General features: G+C 36.4%; 1 protein-coding gene across 8 annotated transcripts in view; it reads left to right on the top strand.

The window, feature by feature from the left end:
• LOC114333623 (tau-tubulin kinase 1) overlaps positions 1 to 21,865 on the top strand; it is a 345,869-nt gene that overhangs the window by 110,999 nt on the left and 213,005 nt on the right. For all 8 annotated transcript variants that reach the window (XM_050647122.1, XM_050647128.1, XM_050647124.1 and 5 more), the window contains exon 4: positions 9,989 to 10,184. In XM_050647122.1, the coding sequence (XP_050503079.1) occupies positions 9,989 to 10,184 (196 nt within the window). The remainder of the gene's footprint in view (positions 1 to 9,988; positions 10,185 to 21,865) is intronic.

Here is a 21,865-nt window from a genome sequence, read left to right as displayed (position 1 = left end):
CGTGACAACACTCATGTGTAATGATCACCGAATGTGTTAATAATACAGGGAGAGATTCAAGGAAGGCACAGCTTAGCTAGAAGCAAAATGTCCTGGCTGAGAAACCTCAGAGATTGGTTTGGATGCAGCTCAACTGAACTTTTTCGGGGTTGTAGTGTCAAAAGTTAGAATAGCAATGATGATTGCCAACCTTTGTCATAGAGATGACACGTAAAGGAGAAGAAAACATTCAGATCCATATAGAAAAATGGAGAAGACCAGTGTGTTTACAAGTCTTATCTTGGTATCCACAGTGATGTTGTGGCTTTTCCATACTTTGGTGAGCATTGTCATTGCTTCTTTGACCATGGCTGACCTTCTTTTTACTTCTTTGGTGCATCCTTCAGAATTTGGTGCCCAGATACATAAATTGATTTACCACTTGGATGTCATGAATTCTGACAATGCCTGATCATCATCATCAATGGTTTACTATTGCCTTCCATGTTTGTCGGTCCTGTGCCACTAATTCCCATTGTCACATCCCATTTTTTCTAGATCTTCTTTGACTGCATCTTTCCACCTTTTTCTAGGCTGCCCTATAGACCTTCTTCCATCTGGCCTTTCCCAGAACACATTGTTTATAAGGCGATTGTCGTTACTGCGCATCACATGCCCTGCCCATCTGAGTCTATTAGCCTTATATATCTGACTAGATTTTCTTTTCCGAATAGAGACTCTAGCTCGTTATTGTATCTGTGCCTCCATTTGTTTGTCACGCTGTCTCTGCAGCCATATATCATTCGAAGGATTTTACGTTACCACACTAGCAATTTATGTACTTCCCGTTTTGTTAGCGTCCATGTTTCGCTTCCATACGCGACTGCTGGTCGTATTGTGGTCTTATATATCTGGATTTTTGCACCTCGTGAACAGGGGCGGCTCGTGATAGTAGAAGGTGGTGAGGCACACTACACCTGAGGAATTTTATTATGATGGTTAGCTTCTCTTTAATGGCCGGAAGGTCGATTTTGTGACGTCATAACGCTAGGACGAAGCTAGGACAAATAATCCCGGACAAAAAATCCCCACAAATTATCCCTGGACAAAAAATCCCCAGAAAAATAATCCCCGGACAAAAAATCATCACAAAAAATCCCCGGACAAATAATCTCCGGACAAAAAATCCCCACAAAATATTCCGGGCAAATAATCTCCCCAAATTATTTAGACAAAATATCCCCACAAAAAATTCCGGACAGAAAATCCTTAAGAAATATTTGCTGCCGATTAGTTCTCTAAAAGTTTTCCCGTGAATGCGATCGACTCAAATGCTTTCAGCCTCAGTGTATAGAGTTATTTTGAATTCCAATTCCATATCGAAAACTTAAAATTTTACGTAATAAAAGAGTGTGCGTTTTTTCAAAAATCGTGGAAGATATGGGGAATGAGGTAAGGCTGTGAGAATCATGTTCCAATATTATTTGCTTAAATCTTTTGCTCACTCTGATTTGAATAACTATGTTCAAAACATTGCCATTGTCCAAAAAAAATTGTGGTGATTATTTGCCCGGGGATTTTTGTGGGGATTTTTTGTCCGGGGATTATTTGCCGAACCCTCGCTAGGGCGTCTACATGATGCTTGCAAACGATATTAAAATATTAAATAACAAATTTATTCGCAAAAGAATAGCAACGAAAGCTCTAAGCCTACAACAGGTTCACACTCATAGGAGCTGTTTTTTAGCTAAAAATAATTAGATATAATACCACATATCAAACCAATATGAATCAGATGTTTCGTCCTTCCTTGGTCTCATCAGCGTTGTACAGCCATATTAAGCAAACTTTACATTACATACCTACTACATGACAACAACGGATAACTGATTCTGTTAATATTAATCAAATGCCAAAATGAAATTATTGTACGCAAACAATATACCCATAAACACGTGATAACTTCATTTTAGAACCAATCTTATATTGTAAATGTATTTAATATAGGGAAATACAAACAAGCAAGTAAGCAATTAAATTACTGTTATACTTATTATAAGATTGATTTTTATGTTAAGTAAACTAATGGTTAAACTTCGTTTTTTGGTATTTTATTTTAGGTTTTTTTATAAAAAGCGTGCTTATAAGAAAATAAATCATTATAAAAGAAAGCATGATTTCTAAATTTTTTATTTAATTATTTAATTGGCATTGATAAATGCCACACAGCCAGTATGACATTGATAAAATCTTCTAAACATAATCTAAACTAATATAAAACTATATCTAAAACTACTTTACAAAACTACAATACAAGCGTCCATAGCAAGTAAGGGAAGCAAGGTCAAGTACTTAGCTTCATAACTAAAAAAACACATGTTCGAGGCGTGCCTCAAGGATGGATGAATTTCGTTCCCAGAATTGGTGGCACATTTTTCAAATTTTGCCGCTTTTACTGTCCCAGTTTAAGAAATGGTAGTATGCTAGACAAGGAGGTTTGAAGCAAGCCTCATCTGTAATGATTTGAGAAAGTTGAAATGAGATGCATGATGCATATAATACTGGCACGTGGAAGACGGATACAAAGATAAAGAGTCAGGGCCGTACCGATGTTAATTGTTTTCATAAAAATAAAGTTATTTAGGAAATTTTAAAAAACTAAATTATATTTAAAAAACTTATTATGAAATAACGAAATAACGTAAATAGTCGATTGATATACTGGTGAGGCACTGCCTCACCTGCCTCATAGGACAAGCCGCCACTGCTCGTGAAAGAAGTTTTGACTTCATTAGATGTTTCATTGCAAAGAAAGATCTGTTTCCTGCCATTATTCACGTTTCAACTTCTCGCTCTAATTTGTTGTCATTTGTGATTGTTGCTCCTAGATATTTAAATTCTTTAACCACTTCGAAGTTATGATCGTTTATAGTAATATTTTGCCTTATTCGCCGTCGTTCTTGTTTTGAGACGACCATGTATTTTGTTTTGTCTTCATTTATTTTTAGACCGATGTTTAATGCAGCTTCTTCAAAGCTCGAGAAAATATCCTTAATTTATAATGTTGATTGTGCTACTGCGTCTACGTCATCGGCAAAGGCGAGTATGATTTTTGTTCCCCGAGCAGTTATGTCTGGTTTGAGTTTTGGATAAATTTTTCGCATGACATATTCTAAGGCCAGGTTACACAACACTGGGGACAACGGATCTCCCTGTCTCAGTCCAGAATTTACGCAGAAAGCATTTCATATTTTTCACCCTATTCTAACTTGTGCAAAGGAGTTACTTACACACATTTGTGTTACCGCAGCTAGTTTCTTGGGTACGCAGAGCTTGATCGTTGCCTTCTATAATGTTGCATGATTAATTGAATCATAAGCCTGTTTGAAGTCTATAAAGATCTGATGAACGTCTTGATTATATTCCCAATACTTTTCAAGCATTTGTCTTATTGTAAATATTAGATCAATAGTCGATCTGCCAGGCCTGAAACCACACTGGTAATCACCAACTATTTCTTCGGTGTGTGGTACTAATCTTTTAAATAATATCGAAGCCAATATTTTATACGTAGTGTTGATTAGTGAGATTCCTAAGTAATTCATGCATGACTCCTTTTTTCCTTTCCTGTGTATTGGTACAATAATACAACCACACCATTATTTCGGCATCATTTCTTGTTGCCAGGCCTTTTCTATTAATTGATGGATTCTACTTATGAGTTCATGACCGCCTGTTTTAATTAGCTCGGCATCAATATTGTCCAGACCAGGGTATTTATGGTTTGTAAGCGTTTTTATGGCATGCGTAATTTCTTCCATGCTTGGTGGGGGTATTTCTAATTCGGCCGTTTGATACTCATGTTCTCCGTTGTTTCCACCATTTTCATTGTTTTCATCAGTGACATTTTGGATATTCAGGAGCTGTTCAAAATATTCAGCCCATCTTTCTATTATTTTGTTTTCGGCAGCCCGCATTTCTCCATTTTTATCTCTCACGAAGTTGGTTGTCCTTATATACGAGTCTCTCTTATGTTGTCTTACTGTATTGCGTCTGTGTTCTCCTTTTACTTTTTCAATTTGTTGTTGTAGATATTGTCTCTTTTTTTGCCTAAGTGTTCTTCTAGCTGCGGCTCTCTCTCTGTGGAATCGTGTACGTTTTTCTTCTGATGGGTTCGACAGATAATAAATTCTTCTTTTGTTTGTTTCTTTTAGTGTTCTTTCACATTCCTCATCGAACCATTTTTTCTTTTTTCTTTTTTGTTTTTTTCGTTCTTCCGATAGATTTCTCTGTTGCTTCTGTAATAGTTGTTTTTATGGAGTTCCATCGCTGATCTACATCTTCAGTTTCATTTTCACTTATTTCCAAAACCTGAAACCTTCTGCTTAATTCTACGTGGTACTGTATTTGGTTATTTTCTTCTTTTAACTTCGCCACATTCCATCTTTCGATCTTTGTGTGTTTATCTATTGTTTGTGCTGAAATTCTTGTTCTGAGCTTGGCCTTTACGAGAAAATGGCCTGTGTCGCCATGAGTGGTCTGTGACAATGTCTGGTCATGCCAATACTACAGCTCCTGGACAGAACCATGGCCAGTGAGAGAAACCCTGTCTGCATAAGATTAGGTGGGTGTACGAACAAAGACAGCGTTTGTCCCCGGCAATCGTTCGTTGCGGGAGCTGTACATGTGTTTTACTATCAATTTTAAATAAAATAGAAAATCCTCATTGGATGACTGAGGCACATACTAAGCACATTCAAAAAGAAAATGTATGGGTAGAGATAGTTGAGAATAGAATTATAAGTCATTGTTTCTTATATGGGCCTCTTCTGGGGCAAAGATGCTTTGATTTTTTTTTAAATGAGGATTCTCTGTCACACTTAATACACCAAGGTTTATATTATCATTTAATGGTACATTATCATTTACTGGAGCATTTGCAATATGTTTCACGTGTTCAGTTTCTCTAAATTTCTTCTCAATTTTACTAACAGTGGATTGTGTGATAGGCGTATTAGGATATTTTATATTACATGAGTTACATACTTCTTGTTGTGTTCTGGTTCTATGTTCATCCTACAACCATAAATTAATACTTCTATTTTTTGTGTTTGGGGCCATTATTTATTTATTTTAAGCAATAAACTAGTCCTTATAAGAAAATCCAAAGAACTGACTTCAACATGACCCAAGCCAACTTGATTTTTAAAATTACACCTTTTTCTATCCTTCATTTTAGTTCTCATTATTTATTTGCCCAATATGGAAATTTATTTTTGTTTTTCATACCAGTAGAAAATTTGTGGTACTTACTAAACATTTGTTTTTAAACTTCTTCAAATGTGTGTTTTAACAGTAGGGACTAAATCAATGAGGATGATCTAATCTAGATCACTGATCAACCTCAAAATTTACAATATTTAAAACATAGAATTAGATTGGAAATTCGTAATATAACTCATCTTTGGCTAATTTGATAGTTCTTTTTATGTCCTTATTCATTTTATTGTATTCATTATTATTCTTAAGAATTTTCCCCTATCCTCCATCATGCTCAGCATCACCTTGGTCATCCGTTCTTATGTCTTTGTTATCGTGGTCGTAAATATTTTTAGGTGTATGTTGTGTATCTTTTCTAATTCCATGTCTGCGTTATCTGTTTCTGTATATCTTCTTCTTCTTTTGGCATCATAACCCTGGATGGGTCTTTGCCTGTATGGCTATGTCCTTTCATTCAGATTTCGCTTGTGCCCTTTTCCTCCATTGTCTTATATTCATGGTTTTTAGGTCATCTTCCAAGTCATCCGACCATCTCGTCCTGGGCCTTCCTTTTTTTTCGCCTTCCTTCCGGCTTACAGTGTAATATCTTTTGTCGTTTTTGTATCTTCTTGTCGCTGAACATGTCCCAGCCATGACAGTCTTTGACTTATCACAAATCTTACAATATCATACCCTTTATTCAGTTCATTAACCTCATCATTTCTTCTGATTCTCCATGTACCGTCTTGCTCTTGCACCGGGCCATATACTTTTCTCAGTATTTTTCTCTCGAATGTCCTGAGTAGGGCTTCATATTTTTTCGTCATTACCCAGGTTTCACAACCATAGGTTACTACGGGTCTAATCAATGTTCTGTAGATACTCATTTTGGTTCTTTTGTCTAATAATTTCGATGTCATCAATCTTTTATTAGACTTCCACTGGAAATATGTGCATTAATTTCGCTACTTATGACATTCTTCTGATTGATTACTGTGCCTAGATATGTGAAGGCATCCACACGTTCAATAGTATAGTTGTCTTTTGCTATATTATTTTCATTCTCAGGTGTTCTTTTGATGGTCATGTACTTTTGTTTCGTTTGTTTTAAGCTTTCTTTTTTGTGCTTCTGGATCAATTTCCTTGAACGTTTCCATTAGTTGTGTCTTGCTTCTACTAATAATGGCGACATCGTCTGCGTATGCAGTAATTTGTACTGCTTTGGTGTTTATATGGCCGGTTACATTGGTTTTTCTGATGACTGCCTCAAGAACTAGGTTAAACAGTATGGTTGAAAGTGCGTCTCACTGTCTCACCCCCATGTTGATGTCAACCAGGTGAGACAGTTCTCCATCTACTCTAACTGCGGCTTTTGAACCCTGCAACGTCATTTTTATGAGGCTGATATATTTTTTTGGTATACCTAGATTACGGAGGTCTTCCAGTATTTTGTCTCTTTTCACACTTTCAAAAGCTTGTTTAAAGTCTATATACATATTATATAGTTCTATGTCATATTCATAAGCTTTTTCTTGTATCGTTCTTAGTATGAATATGTTGTCTGTAGTGGCTCTATTTGGTCTGAATCCATTTTGATAATTACCAGTTATATTTTTGGAGTATTCTGGCAATCTATTGTAGATAATGCCAGAAAGGAATTTGTATATTACATTTAGCAATGTAATTGCTGTTTCCGTATATACCCATTTCTTTTTTAGGCGTTTTGGTACTTATCTTTTATTGCTAGGTCTCTAAGTTGGATTAATATCATATTTATATTTATTTATTTTCAATACATACCTTCTGACAAATCAATGAGTTCTTCACTTGCTTTTGTTGACATATTAGTTGGTAGGTGGTCTTGAAATTGTTTGGCATAAATTGATATAAATAAATCTAAAATTAAATGGGTATGTAAGTCGGTTAGGGAGAGAAGAGATTTTGTGAATCGCCAGTTCATAAAACTTTCTGCAGGTATTAAGGCAGAGGCTTACTCTTATCGTATAGATAATAAAGAAGATATATTTGGTCAGTCATACCAAAGTATATAGTTCCTCTAATCGGCTTAGCTTAGATTAATAGTATTTACAAATGACAGTTTTATGGATTTAAAAAATGTGATTTCCATAAACTTCAATTTACCCCGTTATTAATCAAAATTCAGAGTTGGCGCAATGGTATGAAATGATAGTAATTTTGAGACGAATCTATTCATGTAACTTTTATTGCATTTGAGTGGCATTACATTTTCCATAAGATGACATCTGTGTCCTTTGCTTATCATGACAAATTATTAGAAGTTACTCGAGGTCCTTTTCTATTCTATGTAAATCTACTGGTCTTAGTCTTCACTTATATGTATTAGATTATTTACTTCAGTTGTCAGAAACATACACGTGATACTACAATTTTTAAAAATTAGGTATTATTTATGATTAATATTGTCGTATGTAAAGATAGATTATATTATTTGGAATGATTACCTTATGTATCATTATTATTATCCAGATTTAGCCATACGGCTCACACTCCCTCTAAGGGGAAAATTGACTCATCCCAGATACCTACGGTATCAAAAGGATTGAGCTCTGGTGGGACTCTTTCCATGTTATCGAGCCTTAGATGACTTGGTATGCAGGTGTATCTCCCAAAAATTTTCGTACACTTCTGGCCGTCGCGAGTAGTACAGCTTTCTGCATGATTTTATAAAGATGTTCATTCAGACCCACCTTTTTGATGCTTTCGAGGAGGGTCTTCGGAATGACTCCAGTAGTAGACATAATAATCGGTATTGTCTGGGTACTTTGCATTCTCCATTGTCTCCGTATTTGAATTTCCAGATCTCTGTATTTGGCGATCTTTTCAGTAAATTTACCACGTAGATTATTGTTGTTAGGTATCGCCACATCAATTAGTGTTGTTTGTCTTGTTAATTTATTAACTAGTACGAGATCTGTGAGCACAGTGCGGTCCCAGTATAGCTTGTAGTTGCCATCCTCAAGCATACTCTCAGGAACGTATTGATAATATGGGAGATGGTCCGTTTGGAGAAGTCCCAGTTTGATAGCTATCTCTTGAAGGATCTTTCCAACTGAGTCATACCGTTCCTTGTATTCAGTTGCAGCAAATGCCTGGCAGCCCCCGGTTATATGTTGGATGGTTTCTTGGGCTTGACATCCATATCGGCATCTGTCGTTTTGAACCTGAAGGTCTTTGATGATATATTTCAGGTAATTTCTGGTTGGTATAACCTGATCCTGAATGGCCAGTAATGATCCCTCCGTTTCAGGCAACATCCTTCCTGATGTCAACCAATAGTTCGACGCTGTATTGTCGACATATTCTTGGCTGACCTCATTGGGATGTCGCCCGTGTAGAGGTTTACCCATCCAGGTGCGCATTTTTTCGTCTGTGAGGTGGTTTATGCGTATTATTTCTGGTTCCCTAAGTTTGATCGGTGTTGTGTCATCTACTGCGCAGATAGCGCGATGTGGAGTAGATGTCTCAGCCTGCATCTGAAAATAAGTTCTTAAGTTAGCAATTTGTTTGTCTAATTGCTCACCTATATCCATAAGTCCTCTTCCTCCTAAATTCCGTGGTAATGTCGTTCTTTCTACTGCACTTTTGGGATGGTGTTTTTGTGCCTTTGTGAGGTGAGTTCTTACTTTTCGCTGAACATTTTCTATGTCCGTTTTTGTCCACTTAACAATGCCAAATGAGTAGCTAGGTGCGGAACATGCGTAGGTGTTTAGTGCCTTAAACAAATTTCTACTGTTAAGGTGTGAGCGAAGCAGCTGTTTTACCCTTCGTATAAACTCAGTAGTTATCTCTTTTCATTTGTTTATGGTCAATTTTCCGCGCTTGCTTTACTCCAAGATATTTATACATATCGCTCTCACCCATGGCCTTGATGTTCTGGCCATTTTGCATATCGAATCCTCCGGGCTGTACTTTTCCTCTGACTATATTTAAAATACGGCACTTGTCTAGTCCGAAGTGCATATTAATATCATTAGAAAAAGTTTCTACAGTTTTTAGCATCTCGTCGAGTTGGTTTCGAGTGGAAGCCATTAATTTCAAATCATCCATGTACAATAAATGATTAAGCTTCGCTACCACATTGTTGTTATTTTTGATGCTAAAACCTGCGTCTGTGGAGTTCAATAGCTGAGATAGTGGGTTCTTAGCTAGACAGAACCACAGAGGACTCAACGAATCTCCTTGAAACAGGCCCCGGCTGATTGCGATATTTTCAGTTTCGATGTTATTTTCACCAGGTATTTTAAGGTGAATTCTAGTTTTCCACTCTGTCATTATATGCTCTAAAAAGGTCACTATATTATCATCGACTTTATATATTCTCAATATATCTATAAGCCATTCATGCGGCACTGAATCAAAGGCCTTCTTGTAATCAATGAAGGCAGTAAAAAGATTCCTCTTTTTGGAATATGCCTGGTTAGAAATGACTGAGTCGATGATGAGTTGTTCTTTGCAACCCATGGAACCCTTAGCGCATCCTTTCTGCTGAGGCTCTATGATATTGTTCAGAGCACAGTGTTGGTAGATACGCCGGGCTACACAGGATTTGACCAATTTATACAAAGTTGGAAGACAAGTAATTGGCCGGTATTTGGCTCATACCAGATTTAGCCATACGGCTCACACTCCCTCTAAGGGGAAAATTGACTCATCCCAGATACGTACGGTATCTGGTATCTTTGGCTCATTATTATTATTATTGTTTCAGATTTATTGGCTGTGGTAGAAATGATCGATTTAACTATGTTGTGATGCAACTGCAGGGGCGTAACTTGGCAGAACTGAGAAGGGCCCAACCCAGAGCTGCCTTCAGTTTGTCCACGACTTTGCGATTAGGTTTACAAATTCTTAAGGCCATCGAAAGTATACACTCTGTCGGATTTTTACATCGTGATATTAAACCTGTAAGTATGTTTTTATAGTAATTATTGTTTTTTTAACAAGTGAGCACTTGCGTGGTCAATTATTATGTCATTACGCGAGTATTAGATTTAATCTAACTATAACTTTTTAGCTATTATAGAAATAAAATACAGTCTGGTATTTTTTGTTAATTTTTATTAAAGAAACAAAGTATATTCGTGAAATAAATAAAAATTCGGGCTTGGGCCATTGAAACCATTAAAAAAACAAAATCGTAGTCAAAAAGACAAACAAAACAGTATTACAAATCTATTCCTCTTCTTGCATATTATAGTCCTGGCATACAACTAGTTTTTATCATGTTTCTTACAAATAGGCTTTATTTTTTTTGTAATTGGACAAAAAAGCAGCTAGGTGTCTTCTGAAACACATTCAGAAGAAAACATGGGCAGACTACTTTCGATCTCTATTTGCTAAAGCTGACGATAATGAATCCCCAACACCTGCAGTGATAACAAACGAAGAAATCAACATTGAAGAAGCAGAATGAACTCGTAAAGTACGGAGGACAAGATCCCACCAAACAACTATTAAAACTAATCCAAAAAATAACAGAACAAGAACAAAACAGAATACCACACGGCTCTGTAGATGTATACAACTCTTTAATTAACTTTTTAAAAGACAGCAAATTATCGTTATAATTCCCTTACGCTTGGTTGCACCAACAAATCTTAAGCTCCAGTTTAGCCCAGCTCAGCTTATAGATAGGGCCGCTTTGAGTCTAACGTAGGTTGTACCATAATTTTCGATTCTTATCGTTCCAATCCACGTGGCTATCCATTGTGACAAGCTAAAAATTGATCCAAGACTCGATGGTGCAACGCGTATATTTCGTAAGTTAAGCTTAAGGCACATCTTAAGCTTAAAATCTGTTGGTGCAACAAGGCATTAAACATTTGTAGTTAATACCTTTGGTAGTTAGTTGTTTTAGCTGTTAAGTTTAGTGTTACTTAATACGTTCTAGTTGTTACCTTTGTTTTAAACCTGTTTTAGTGTTACTTAATACGTTCTAGTACCTGTTTTGTATAACTTTTATTCCTTATAGTCGGAGAGATAGAAGCGGATTTTGTGCGTGATAAGTAATATGGAAAAACTATACGGGGATATGTTGAATTAGTTGTGTACAGTGTACAAGTTTTTCACCAATGGCCGGAAACCAGAGTTGGGGCCGAGGGTAGTTATAAGGGGTCAAAGTCGCGGTTTTCATTATTTTTTTGTGACGCTCATGATCGAGATAGTGCACCAAAATTTGGGAATAAGTAGGTCATGACGTAACTAAGTAAAATCTCTAGGGGCGGAACGCTGCGTGTCCGACAAAGGAGTGGGGGTAGGGGTGAATATAAAAAATATAAAGGGCTTTTTGCGACGTTCGTGATTGAGATAGTGGACCAAAATTTGGGAATAAGTAGACCATGACATTAATAAGTAAAATACCCAGAGCCGGAAACCAGAGTGGGGGACGAGGGTAGTTAGGGTCAAAGTCGCCGTTTTTATTATTTTTTTTGTGACTCTCATGATCGAGATAGTGCACCAAAATTTGGGAATAAGTAGGTCATAACGTAACTAAGTAAAATCTCCAGGGGTGGCACGCTGCGTGGCCGACAAAGAGGTGGGGCAGGGGTGAATGCAAAAAATATAAGGGGTTTTTTGCGACGTTCGTGATTGAGAGAGTGCACCAAAATTTGGGAATAAGTAGACCATGACAAAGCTAAGTAAAATCCTCAGAGCCAAAAACCAGAGGTGGGGGACGAGGGTAGTTATAAGGGGTCAAAGTTGCCGTTTTTATAATTTTTTTTGTGACGCTCATGATCGAGATGACGCACCAAAATTTGGGAATAAGTAGGTCATGAGGTAACTAAGTATAATCTCCAGGGGTGGAACGCTGCGTGGCCGATAAAGGGGTGGGGGTAGGTGTGAATATAAAAAATATAAGGGGTTTTTTGCGACGTTCTAGATTGAGATAGTGCACCAAAATTTGGGAATAAGTAGACCATGACTTAGCTAAGTAAAATCCCCAGAGCCGGAAACCAGAGTTGGAGATGAGGGCAGTTTCAAGGGGTCAAAGTCGCAGTGTGTATTATTTTTTTTTTTGACCTGGCACAACATTTGTCGTCCACGCAGCGTTCCGCCCCTGGAGTTTTTGCTTAGTAATGTCATGATTTACTTATTCCCAAATTTTGGTGCACTATCTCGATCACGAACGGCAAAAAAACCCCCATATATTTTTATACTCACCCCTGCCTACCACCCATTTGTACCCCAAGCAGCGTGACGCCCCTGGATATTTTACTTAGTTACGTCATGACCTACTTACTCCCAAATTTTGGTGCACTATCTTCATCGTGAGCGCCACAAAAAAAAATAATAAAATCTGCGAATTTTACCTCTTATAACTACCCTTGTCCGCCACTCTGGTTTCCGCTTTTGGGGATATTACTTAGTTATGTCATGGTCTACTTATTCCGAAATTTTGGTGCACTAAGTCAATCACGAACGTCGCAAAAAACCCCTTACATTTTTTTATATTCACCCCTGCCCCACCCTTTTGTCGGCCACGCAGCGTTTCACTCCTGGAGATTTTACTTAGTTACGTCATGACCTACTTATTCCCAAATTTTGGTGCACTATTTCGATCATGAGCGTAAAAAAAATAATAAAAAACGGGAATTTGACCCCTTATAAGTACCTTCCTCCCCTACTCTGGTTTCCGGGTCTGAGGATTTTACTTACTTATGTCACGGTCTACTTATATCCAAATTTTGGTGTACTATCTCAATCACGAACGTCGCAAAAAGAAACTTATATTTTTTATATTCACCCCTACCCCAACCCCTTTGTGGGCCACGCAGCGTTGCGCCCCTAGAGATTTTACTTAGGTACGTCATGACCTACTTATTTCCAAATTTTGGTGCACTATCTCTATCATGAGCGTCACAAAAAAAATAATAAAAACCGCGACTTTGACCCCTTATAACTACTCTCGGCCCCAACTCTGGTTTCCGGCCATTGGTGAAAGACTTGTACACAACTAATTCAACATATCCCCGTATAGTTTTTCCATATTACTTATCACGCACAAAATCCGCTCCCAGCTCTTAGACTATTATGTGTCCGTCAGTATGACGGTAAGTCTAAGCCAAAAATAAAAAAAAATCAACAGAATACCACACGAATGGAGATCAAGCATTCTAATACCCCTCTTCAAAAAGGGAGAACAAATTGAACTCGAAGAATTACACAGAAATTAATTTATTAAACACAACATTAAAATTAACAGCCAAAGTGATAAAAAACAAACTGAATAAAGCTATATTTATAATGAGGCAGGTTCAAGGGACTGAGGTATTTATGTTTCGTGGACCTTAAGGGCACCCGAAGTCCCATTTAACGACAATGTTAACATTATGTCACATGGCTCTGTAACCAAAGCACTTAGTGACCTATTTTTTTTTATTTTGAAACTAGATGTATTGTTTAGTGCCGCGTAGATTTTTGTAAAGTTACAATGAAAGAAACATTTATTTAAAATTTTTTTTAAAATACTCTTACAAAAAAAACCCAAAAAAGTTTAGATTTTATTTTTCATTTTACTTGTTTTTGTACATTTTTTAATAAAACTTTACGCGGCACTTGATATTATCTACAGTCGGAAAAATGAAAGAATACCCATGAACGATCACATCAATCACTTATTTTGTATTTGCTATCTTTTTCTATAACAAACGTTTGTCATTTATACAAAATAAGTAATTGATGTGATCGTTTATGGGTATTCTTTTATTTTTCCGACTGTATCTACACTGTAAAAATTTGGACCTTCTATTATCTAAGGATCCAGAGATATTTAACATCAAAAGTTAAAAAACCTAGTATTCGGGAAATCCCAAAAACATAAAACACTCCAATAGGCTATAAAGAAAGCTACCGGTACCAGTGGCGTAACCAGGAAGGGTTTTGGGGGTTATAACCCTCCATTGGGATGTACTTTGAGCCTAATCCATACCCCCCAGAGACCCTCCAGTAGTTGTAACCCCTCCCCCTTAGGATCAACCTGGTTACGCCGTTGACCGGTACACGGTAAGTTGAGTGCGGATGTTCAAAAAACAAATAATTTTGTAACCATGGATATTTTCTACTATAATGTGTTATATATCGTTGGAAAGAGAAGATTTCAGAAAATAATAATTTTCAATCATCCCCAAAAAAAGTTAAAAAATTCAATTTTTGGACTTTGGCTGCCGTTAAGAAGGTATCTGGCAAGGTCAAATTAAAGAATGTTATCCATTTATTGTATGCAAGAGAGGTACCTCGAAGAAAATTTAAAACGGTCTAAAATGTCTACCACAACAACACAATAAGAGTAAAAGTAGCAGAAAAACATAACTGGCCCAATTGAATCTGGTAATGGGATAAGACATGGGGATTCCCTTAATCTTCTATTATTTAACCTGATCTTGGATGAAATAACAAAAAAATATAAGAACTAAAAAAGGATACCAAATGAGAGAAAAACAACCTAAAATAATATGCTATGTAGATGAGGCAATACTAATATCTCGAAGTGATGATGATTTACACCTTATGCCGCTCCAATGTAATATAACCGCTAGAAAATTGAACATGTTGATGTCCCCAAAAATGACCACATGCGTGGTTATAACAGTAACGCCCGGTTTCCGAAAGGATGATCATCTCAAAAATTATGTAATCGACGATTAACAATAGATTAAATGCGTCAGAAACGTCAACCAAACTAGTTTTAACAATAGTCGATCACCTGACAAAAGATTAATCGTTAGTTAACAGCCGATCATGAGTGTTTTGAGTCTACGAAAGGTCGATTAACCAGTTTCGCTTGTCAAACGGCGGTAAAAATGGACTGTTACCTAATCTGCGACTATCCGTCGATTAACGAGCTGTTAAGAGTTTTTTAGTTTTTTAATTACTGTAATTAACAAATACCGGGAAAAAATTGTCAAATAACACATATATAAATGATATAAATCATATTATTCAATAAAAATAAGATTTTTTTATGGAAGAAATAATTTAAAATATTTATTTAACTTGCAGAACATGGATATCTCGGACATTTTTTATATTTTATTATATAATTTATATTTTTTTTCTTTTAAAAATGTAAGATAACAAGGATGCTAGACTCATAGAGCTATTTTTTGAGAGGCCAGAGCTCTAAAAAGCAGAACATAATGATTATAGCGATGTAAATAAGAGGGAAAACGTGTGAGAAATTATAGCAGCTAACTTTGAAGACAATAAAACAGCCGGTAAATAAATTAAAAATAAATATAAAAAGTAAATATATAGACCAAAAATGAAAATACGATTATAAAATATTATAGATCATAAATAAACTGTTTTATATCTCCAACTCCCGTCACATAACCTAGCCTCATTTTTAAAATGCTCTCGTTCAATTCTTGCTCCAAACAAAAGTGACAGTACATAAGAGAGAATGCACCTTTAGAATCTAAAGATACAAGTTTGGATTTAGAGGTTAATATAATTGAAATTTTGAAGGATAACAGCCAATTGTGACAGTATCGCTACCAAATCGTATGTCAGATCATCGATTACATGATCTATGATCATGCAATTTTACAATAATTGGCGTTTGAGAAACCCATCACAGGTTAACAGTTGATCAAATCTGACAGCCGATTAGATGATCGGAGATTTGAATAACGTTTCGGAAACCGGCTGTAAATCTACTAAGATGTAAATTAGAGATGGAGGGTCAGATAATAGAACAGGTAAAGGAGTTTAAATATGTAGGCGTCACACTATCTAGCTAAAGAAAGCTCGAAACAGAAGAAAGTGAAACAAGCGCATAAAGCAAACAGAGTCGCAGGTTGTCTGATGAAACAATATGGAGAAATAAAAATATCGGAAAAGAAATGAAAGGCCGAATTTACAAAACCACTGTATTGGTAATCAGATCAATAATGCTATACACAGCAAAAACACGACCTAATACAGAGAGGACAAAAATAATGCTAGAACACAAGAGATGAAAACCCTTCGCAAAATCGATGGTAAGACACTATGGGATAGAGTCGATAGAGTATAGAGTTAGAAGAGCAGATATACGACGGAGATGCAAGGTGGACAACTGGGTAAATTTATTTTATTTTATCGTATGGCACTTGACACATTTACATTTACATAATATATTTTGTATAAGACATAATACATAGGTTTACAGACGAACAAGTAGCTTATTTATATAGTCTATCGAGTCTGGAGTAGCTATTAGGAAATCCTCTGACCTGCCATGATATGATCTTGTGGGACACTGTTCTGTGATGTCACAGATGGTTTGTGGTTGTCAACAGTCACAGAGTGGGGATGGTCGTTTACCCCATTTGTGCATCATGTAACCACATCTGCCGTGTTGAGTTCTGATTCGGTTCAGCATAGTCCATGTGTTGCGTGGTAAGTCAAAACCTGGTGGTTTTTGTGTGATGCAGGGTAAGTTGCTATTTTATTGTTCCATCCAAATCCATCCATGCTTGAGTCCATGTGGTCGTTAATTTGAACTCATTTTCCACAGCAACCTTTGCTGTTTTTATTGGCGGTCGTCTGGAGCGTAGACGGTTACCGTTGGCAGCATCTATATCTTGATGGATCGGCAGGCTCTCGTTATCTACTATCTTTCTGTACTCACCAGTGAGTGCGTGTATGTGTCGTAGTTTGGGTGGTGGAATGTGACTCAGTACTGGGAGCCATTGCGTAGGTGTGGATTTGATAATTCCAGCAATCATTCTCATTGTATTGTTCAATTTGGCATGTACTTTGTGTATATGTGGGCTGTTAAGCCAGGCTGAAGAGCAGTATTCCGCGGTTGACAAGACAAGGCCCAGGGCAGATGATCGCAAGGTGGAAGCTGATGCTCAACATGTTGTGCCGCACAGCTTCTGGATGATGTTGTTTCTGGATTTAAGTTTTTCTGCTGTTTTTGTCAGATGTTCCTTGAAGCACAGGATTCTGTCAAGAGTCACCCCAAGGTACTTTGGTGTTTTATTTTAGGAGAGTGTGCTGTTTTCGAACTGAATGTTGAGTATTCTTCCTGCAAGCTTGTTATTTAGGTGGAAACTGGAAACATCTGTTTTCGTAGCGCTTGGTTGGAGCCTCCATTGAGGATTTCTTCTGTTTCTTCAAATGACTTACACCTTGTTGCAAGGACCCAGTCATCGGCGCGCGTCGTAACCAAACTTCCTTGATCAGCGATGTACAGGCTAAAGATCCCTGAGGCAGTCCATTCTTCAGTTTCTTTGGGGTGCTGATGTCAGTTCCCATGACCACTTGAATCGTTCGGTCAGCTAGCATACTGTTGATTATTCGAGCGGTGGATTTACAGGGGACTGCACGGAGGAGCTTGTATCATGCCTTGTCTCCAGACTGTATCGTAGGCCGCTGTTAGGTCTATGAATGCGGCTGCAGTGTTAAGTTTTCTCTGGAAACCTGCCTCAATAAATGTGGTAAGTGAAAGAACCTTATCTGCGCAGCTTCTTTTGGGTCGGAAACCTGCCTGGCTAAAAAACAAAACTGGGTAAAAAGCAAAAGAGTACAATGGAACAATAAGCCGAATAACAACAAATACAGTAGTAAAGACGGCGAGAGAGACGGTTCCCCAATATTAAGACGATCAGTAGATAGACAGGACGACCACGAAAACGATGTAATGACAACTTGTAACATTTTTATATATATATATATATATATATATATATATATATATATATATATATATATATATATATATATATATATATTATACCCGTTGGATTAAATTTTAAACCCACTAGTACTCATTACGGGTACGCCTATGGCCGTTTTCGTAAATAACTACCCCTGGCTAATTTTATTACCCTAACGGTAGAAACTTAGCGGTACTAGCACATTTCGTTGTCGGTACGACAAACACAAATAAGTTATAAAGACCCAAAGCATCTCATTTATGGTGTTATTGTTATCTGTTAGTATGAGAGGTTCCGTTAAGAAACCTCTCCAAAGTTTACTACCTACATTCCGTTAGGTATGACATTTTATACAAAGCGGCATGGTATTGCGATGTTTTATTGGACTTTCCGTTTCTGTAAGATTTCAAAGGAATCACTGTCCCTTTCGAAAACCTCCGTTAGGTTCGTTGCTTTCCCTTGCGGTCTGTTTGAAGCGCGACCCTATTTCAAAGGATCTATTTTTTTTAACACTTTACAACTCAAATAACGTTACTTTACTTAAAAACGCAAATAGGTCGGTTCCTTTTGAGAAATGCAATTTTTTTTGAGAGGGGATATACTCCCACTTTTTTTGAAGAAAAGCATCGCAAAGATTGCGAAGAGGACTTAGCGGCTGAATGGCTAGAAGTACAGACGTGTATCTCTAGAGTACCGTATATCTGATCTACCGTATATTTTATCTGAGTGATATTCACTCTCTTATCGTATCTGTAATTGGATCTAACATACGATTAGATTCAATTACCAAATAACTTCAGTGTTGCTTACTAAGTAAAGTAAATAATATAGAGTCAGTGCAGATTAAGAGGCTGAGCAACTGTAAGTGTCTTAATAATCCTACCTAAAACTACTTTCAAAAATAGAGCAATCTAAGGGCTATCTACCTCAAACATATCTTCATCTGTGGTTAAGGCTAACCTCCGATGAATCTCATCAGCGACTTCATCAATACAATCCTTTCTTCATTAATAAAACTTTTCATTGTCAAAACTAAGTACAAACATTCACTAATTAATTAATAGCTGTGCGATTGGCTTTTTGTTTATGAAACCAAGTGCGGGTTGGTTTTTGATTTTTGAACAGTAAACGTTTGTTAACTTTGTATGCTTTGCATTCAATTTTATTATATCTTTGTACGTTATATTTTCTATCAATCATTTAGTTTACTATATCCGTTATCTCGAGATAAGCCCTAAACCAGTAAAGAGAGATTTCTCATTATAGATGCTTGATTTGTTTTTTTTAATTCATAACCAGGCTCTCTTTACTGTGTTTTTAATTGTGCATGTTTTTGTTATAATATGTTACTTGTATTTATTCCATCATAATTTTTGTTTATTTCTAACTGTACACCACAACACATTAATTGTTGGTGCAGTTTTGATGGGTGTATATACATTGTTTTCTCTTTATTTCTTGTGTTTTTTTTTTGGACTCACCCTTCTGGTGAGCCATTTGTTTAATATATTGTTTTTTATTTATTTTACTAGTTTTATTTATCTACTCATAAATAAATTACCGCTAAATATTTACTAATTAACTGTCTATATCTTTTCTTGTATTTGGTCTCAGAACCTCATTATCTTTTCTTACCTACCTGTTTTCGTTTCTAAGGTTTCTTAATTTTCCCCTTTCAACCCCAAAAAGTTAAGTGGCGCCCTGTATCTCTTCTCTTATCTTAGGTAACTTTACCTATCTATCTTTTCATCTGTTTCTCTCTCTTCTCTAAGCTACCTTCTCTTGTCTTATCTTTACCTATTTCTTCTATTGGCTCCCTTCCACGTTCCAAAAGCTAGTTTCGAACCCACGACTCGCTCTCCACCTACCATCTGGCTGCCGTCGCAGTGTCTCCATTGGTGACCTTTCTAGCACCATCCAAAAAAAGGTTTCCGAGGTTACAAACTTACTTGAGGCACATTGAAAAAACCACGGAGTCATGTCTACACAAAAAGAAGAACAAGAACAACAGGTTTTCTCTCAATAGTTATCAATTCGTTTCTCGTTGGCTCGTCTGTTGAAGGAGCTTCTCGACTAAGGACATTTCGAATTTTTTGAAGAAGGGGATTAAAACATATTTTTAATATCTAGCGTCTTTGAGAAACATTTTCTCCGGTGTTGCTGGTATAAATACCAGGAATTTATTCCACTAATGTTTTGCATTGAGTAAAAGACAGTATGGTTGTACTTATGTTATTCCGTGTATGTATATCCGTCCTGTACCGGAGTATTCAGTGTTGATCCTGTCTACAACGTTCAGTGCGCCCTTTGTAAGATTATAAACATAGCTGAAGGATTATGTTAGTCACCGGATTCAATATCGATTTCATCCTTATCGAGGAATATGGGCAATATCAAAATATTTTTTATTGGGCCTTGTTATGTATGTTGTAAATATGCATTGATTTGGTTTTTTTTTCATATATATTATAAACATAAGTAGTGCTTTTAGCTTCACAAATTTTTATATCTAGAAATAAATTAGGTTTATTGTTTTTCCACTCTGTAATTTTGATAAATATCATTCGCTAGCGGTAACTAAATGAATTTTCCAAAATGAATTTCGAACTGATGAAAACTGATAAATTTGTATTCGGAAATAATTGACGGAAATGAGTTCAATATTACTACTTGCTTAACCCGAATATTGACTCGTTTAAAATTGAACCATGCTCGCTTTCCATCTCACTTATATAAAATTGGAATACTTAACTCTCCTGTCTGTAGTTGTGACAATGCATCCATTGGTGATCTAAATCATATATTTCTAGAATGTTCTCTGAACTCTCAATCTTCTTCAATTCTGTATCAAGAACTAATTCATCACGAGTGTCCATTGCCACTAAATATTACAGCTCTCCTTTCTTCCTCAGATAAAGCGGTACTAGATTCCATCATCAATTTTATCAGAAATTCAAAAATAGCGGTATAGTTTAGAAATTAAGACAATATGGAATCATTTAATGTAATTAAGAATTTACATGTTTTGTGGCAAATAGATTTTGTCTGATGCCAGGATCTCTCTCTCTCTCACACACACACACAACCCGAATATCATGACGGCGGCGATGGTCTCCGAGGCACCTGGTGCCCACGATTGTCAGTTTGTTCCCAAAGTTTGTCAAGTTTGTCAAAAAAATTCAACATCCCATATCTCGGAAACGAAACATTTGCAAACATATAGCCCAGTAAATGAACGGGAAATTCGGCGATACCGTGTAATTTTCAGGGGCAACTCCGAATTGCATGAAAATTTGGATTTAGGTTCTACTTACCCTCCACTTCAAAGTTGAAATTGTGCCGTTGGTTGCTTTTACTTGGGAGGTGACAGTCACCCCTTCTCGGGGGTGAAAAAACATACGTTCAAGATAAGACCGTAAATGGATAAATTGACTGATTTTAAGCAACTTTTGTTCTATAGAGTTTTTTACTTAAGTCAATACTTTTCGAGTTATTTGCCATTGAAAATGTTGATTTTTCGACAAAAAAACTACGTTTTCAGACGATTTTTCGCAAATAACTCAAAAAGTAAATATTTTATCGAAAAAAATATCCTTAGCAAAAGTGTAGCTTATAAAAAGCCGCAAAAAATGGTGTATCAGTAAAGTCTATCAATCAAATAAAAACAAAGTTGTAGCTCATGAAAAATACGTTCTTATTCGTCTAATTCCAAATCGAATATTTCAAGGTGAAATCACCGAAAAATTAAGCACTTTTCGGGAAAAACCCATTTAAACCTTTTTTGAAGTGTTTATAAAAAGCTTTGTTTTAATTTTTAAACAAAAGTTTTAGCATTAAAAATAAGCGAGTTACGCTCAAAATAAAGTTGTCCCTCTTTTTTTTTGTAAAACATCATGAAAATCTCGCCGTGTTTAGCTCCCCAAATGAAATTAATCGCT

Source organism: Diabrotica virgifera, chromosome 3 (genome assembly GCF_917563875.1).
Source record: "Diabrotica virgifera virgifera chromosome 3, PGI_DIABVI_V3a".
NCBI lineage: Eukaryota > Metazoa > Arthropoda > Insecta > Coleoptera > Chrysomelidae > Diabrotica > Diabrotica virgifera.
This window is presented reverse-complemented; position numbering and strand designations above follow the sequence as displayed.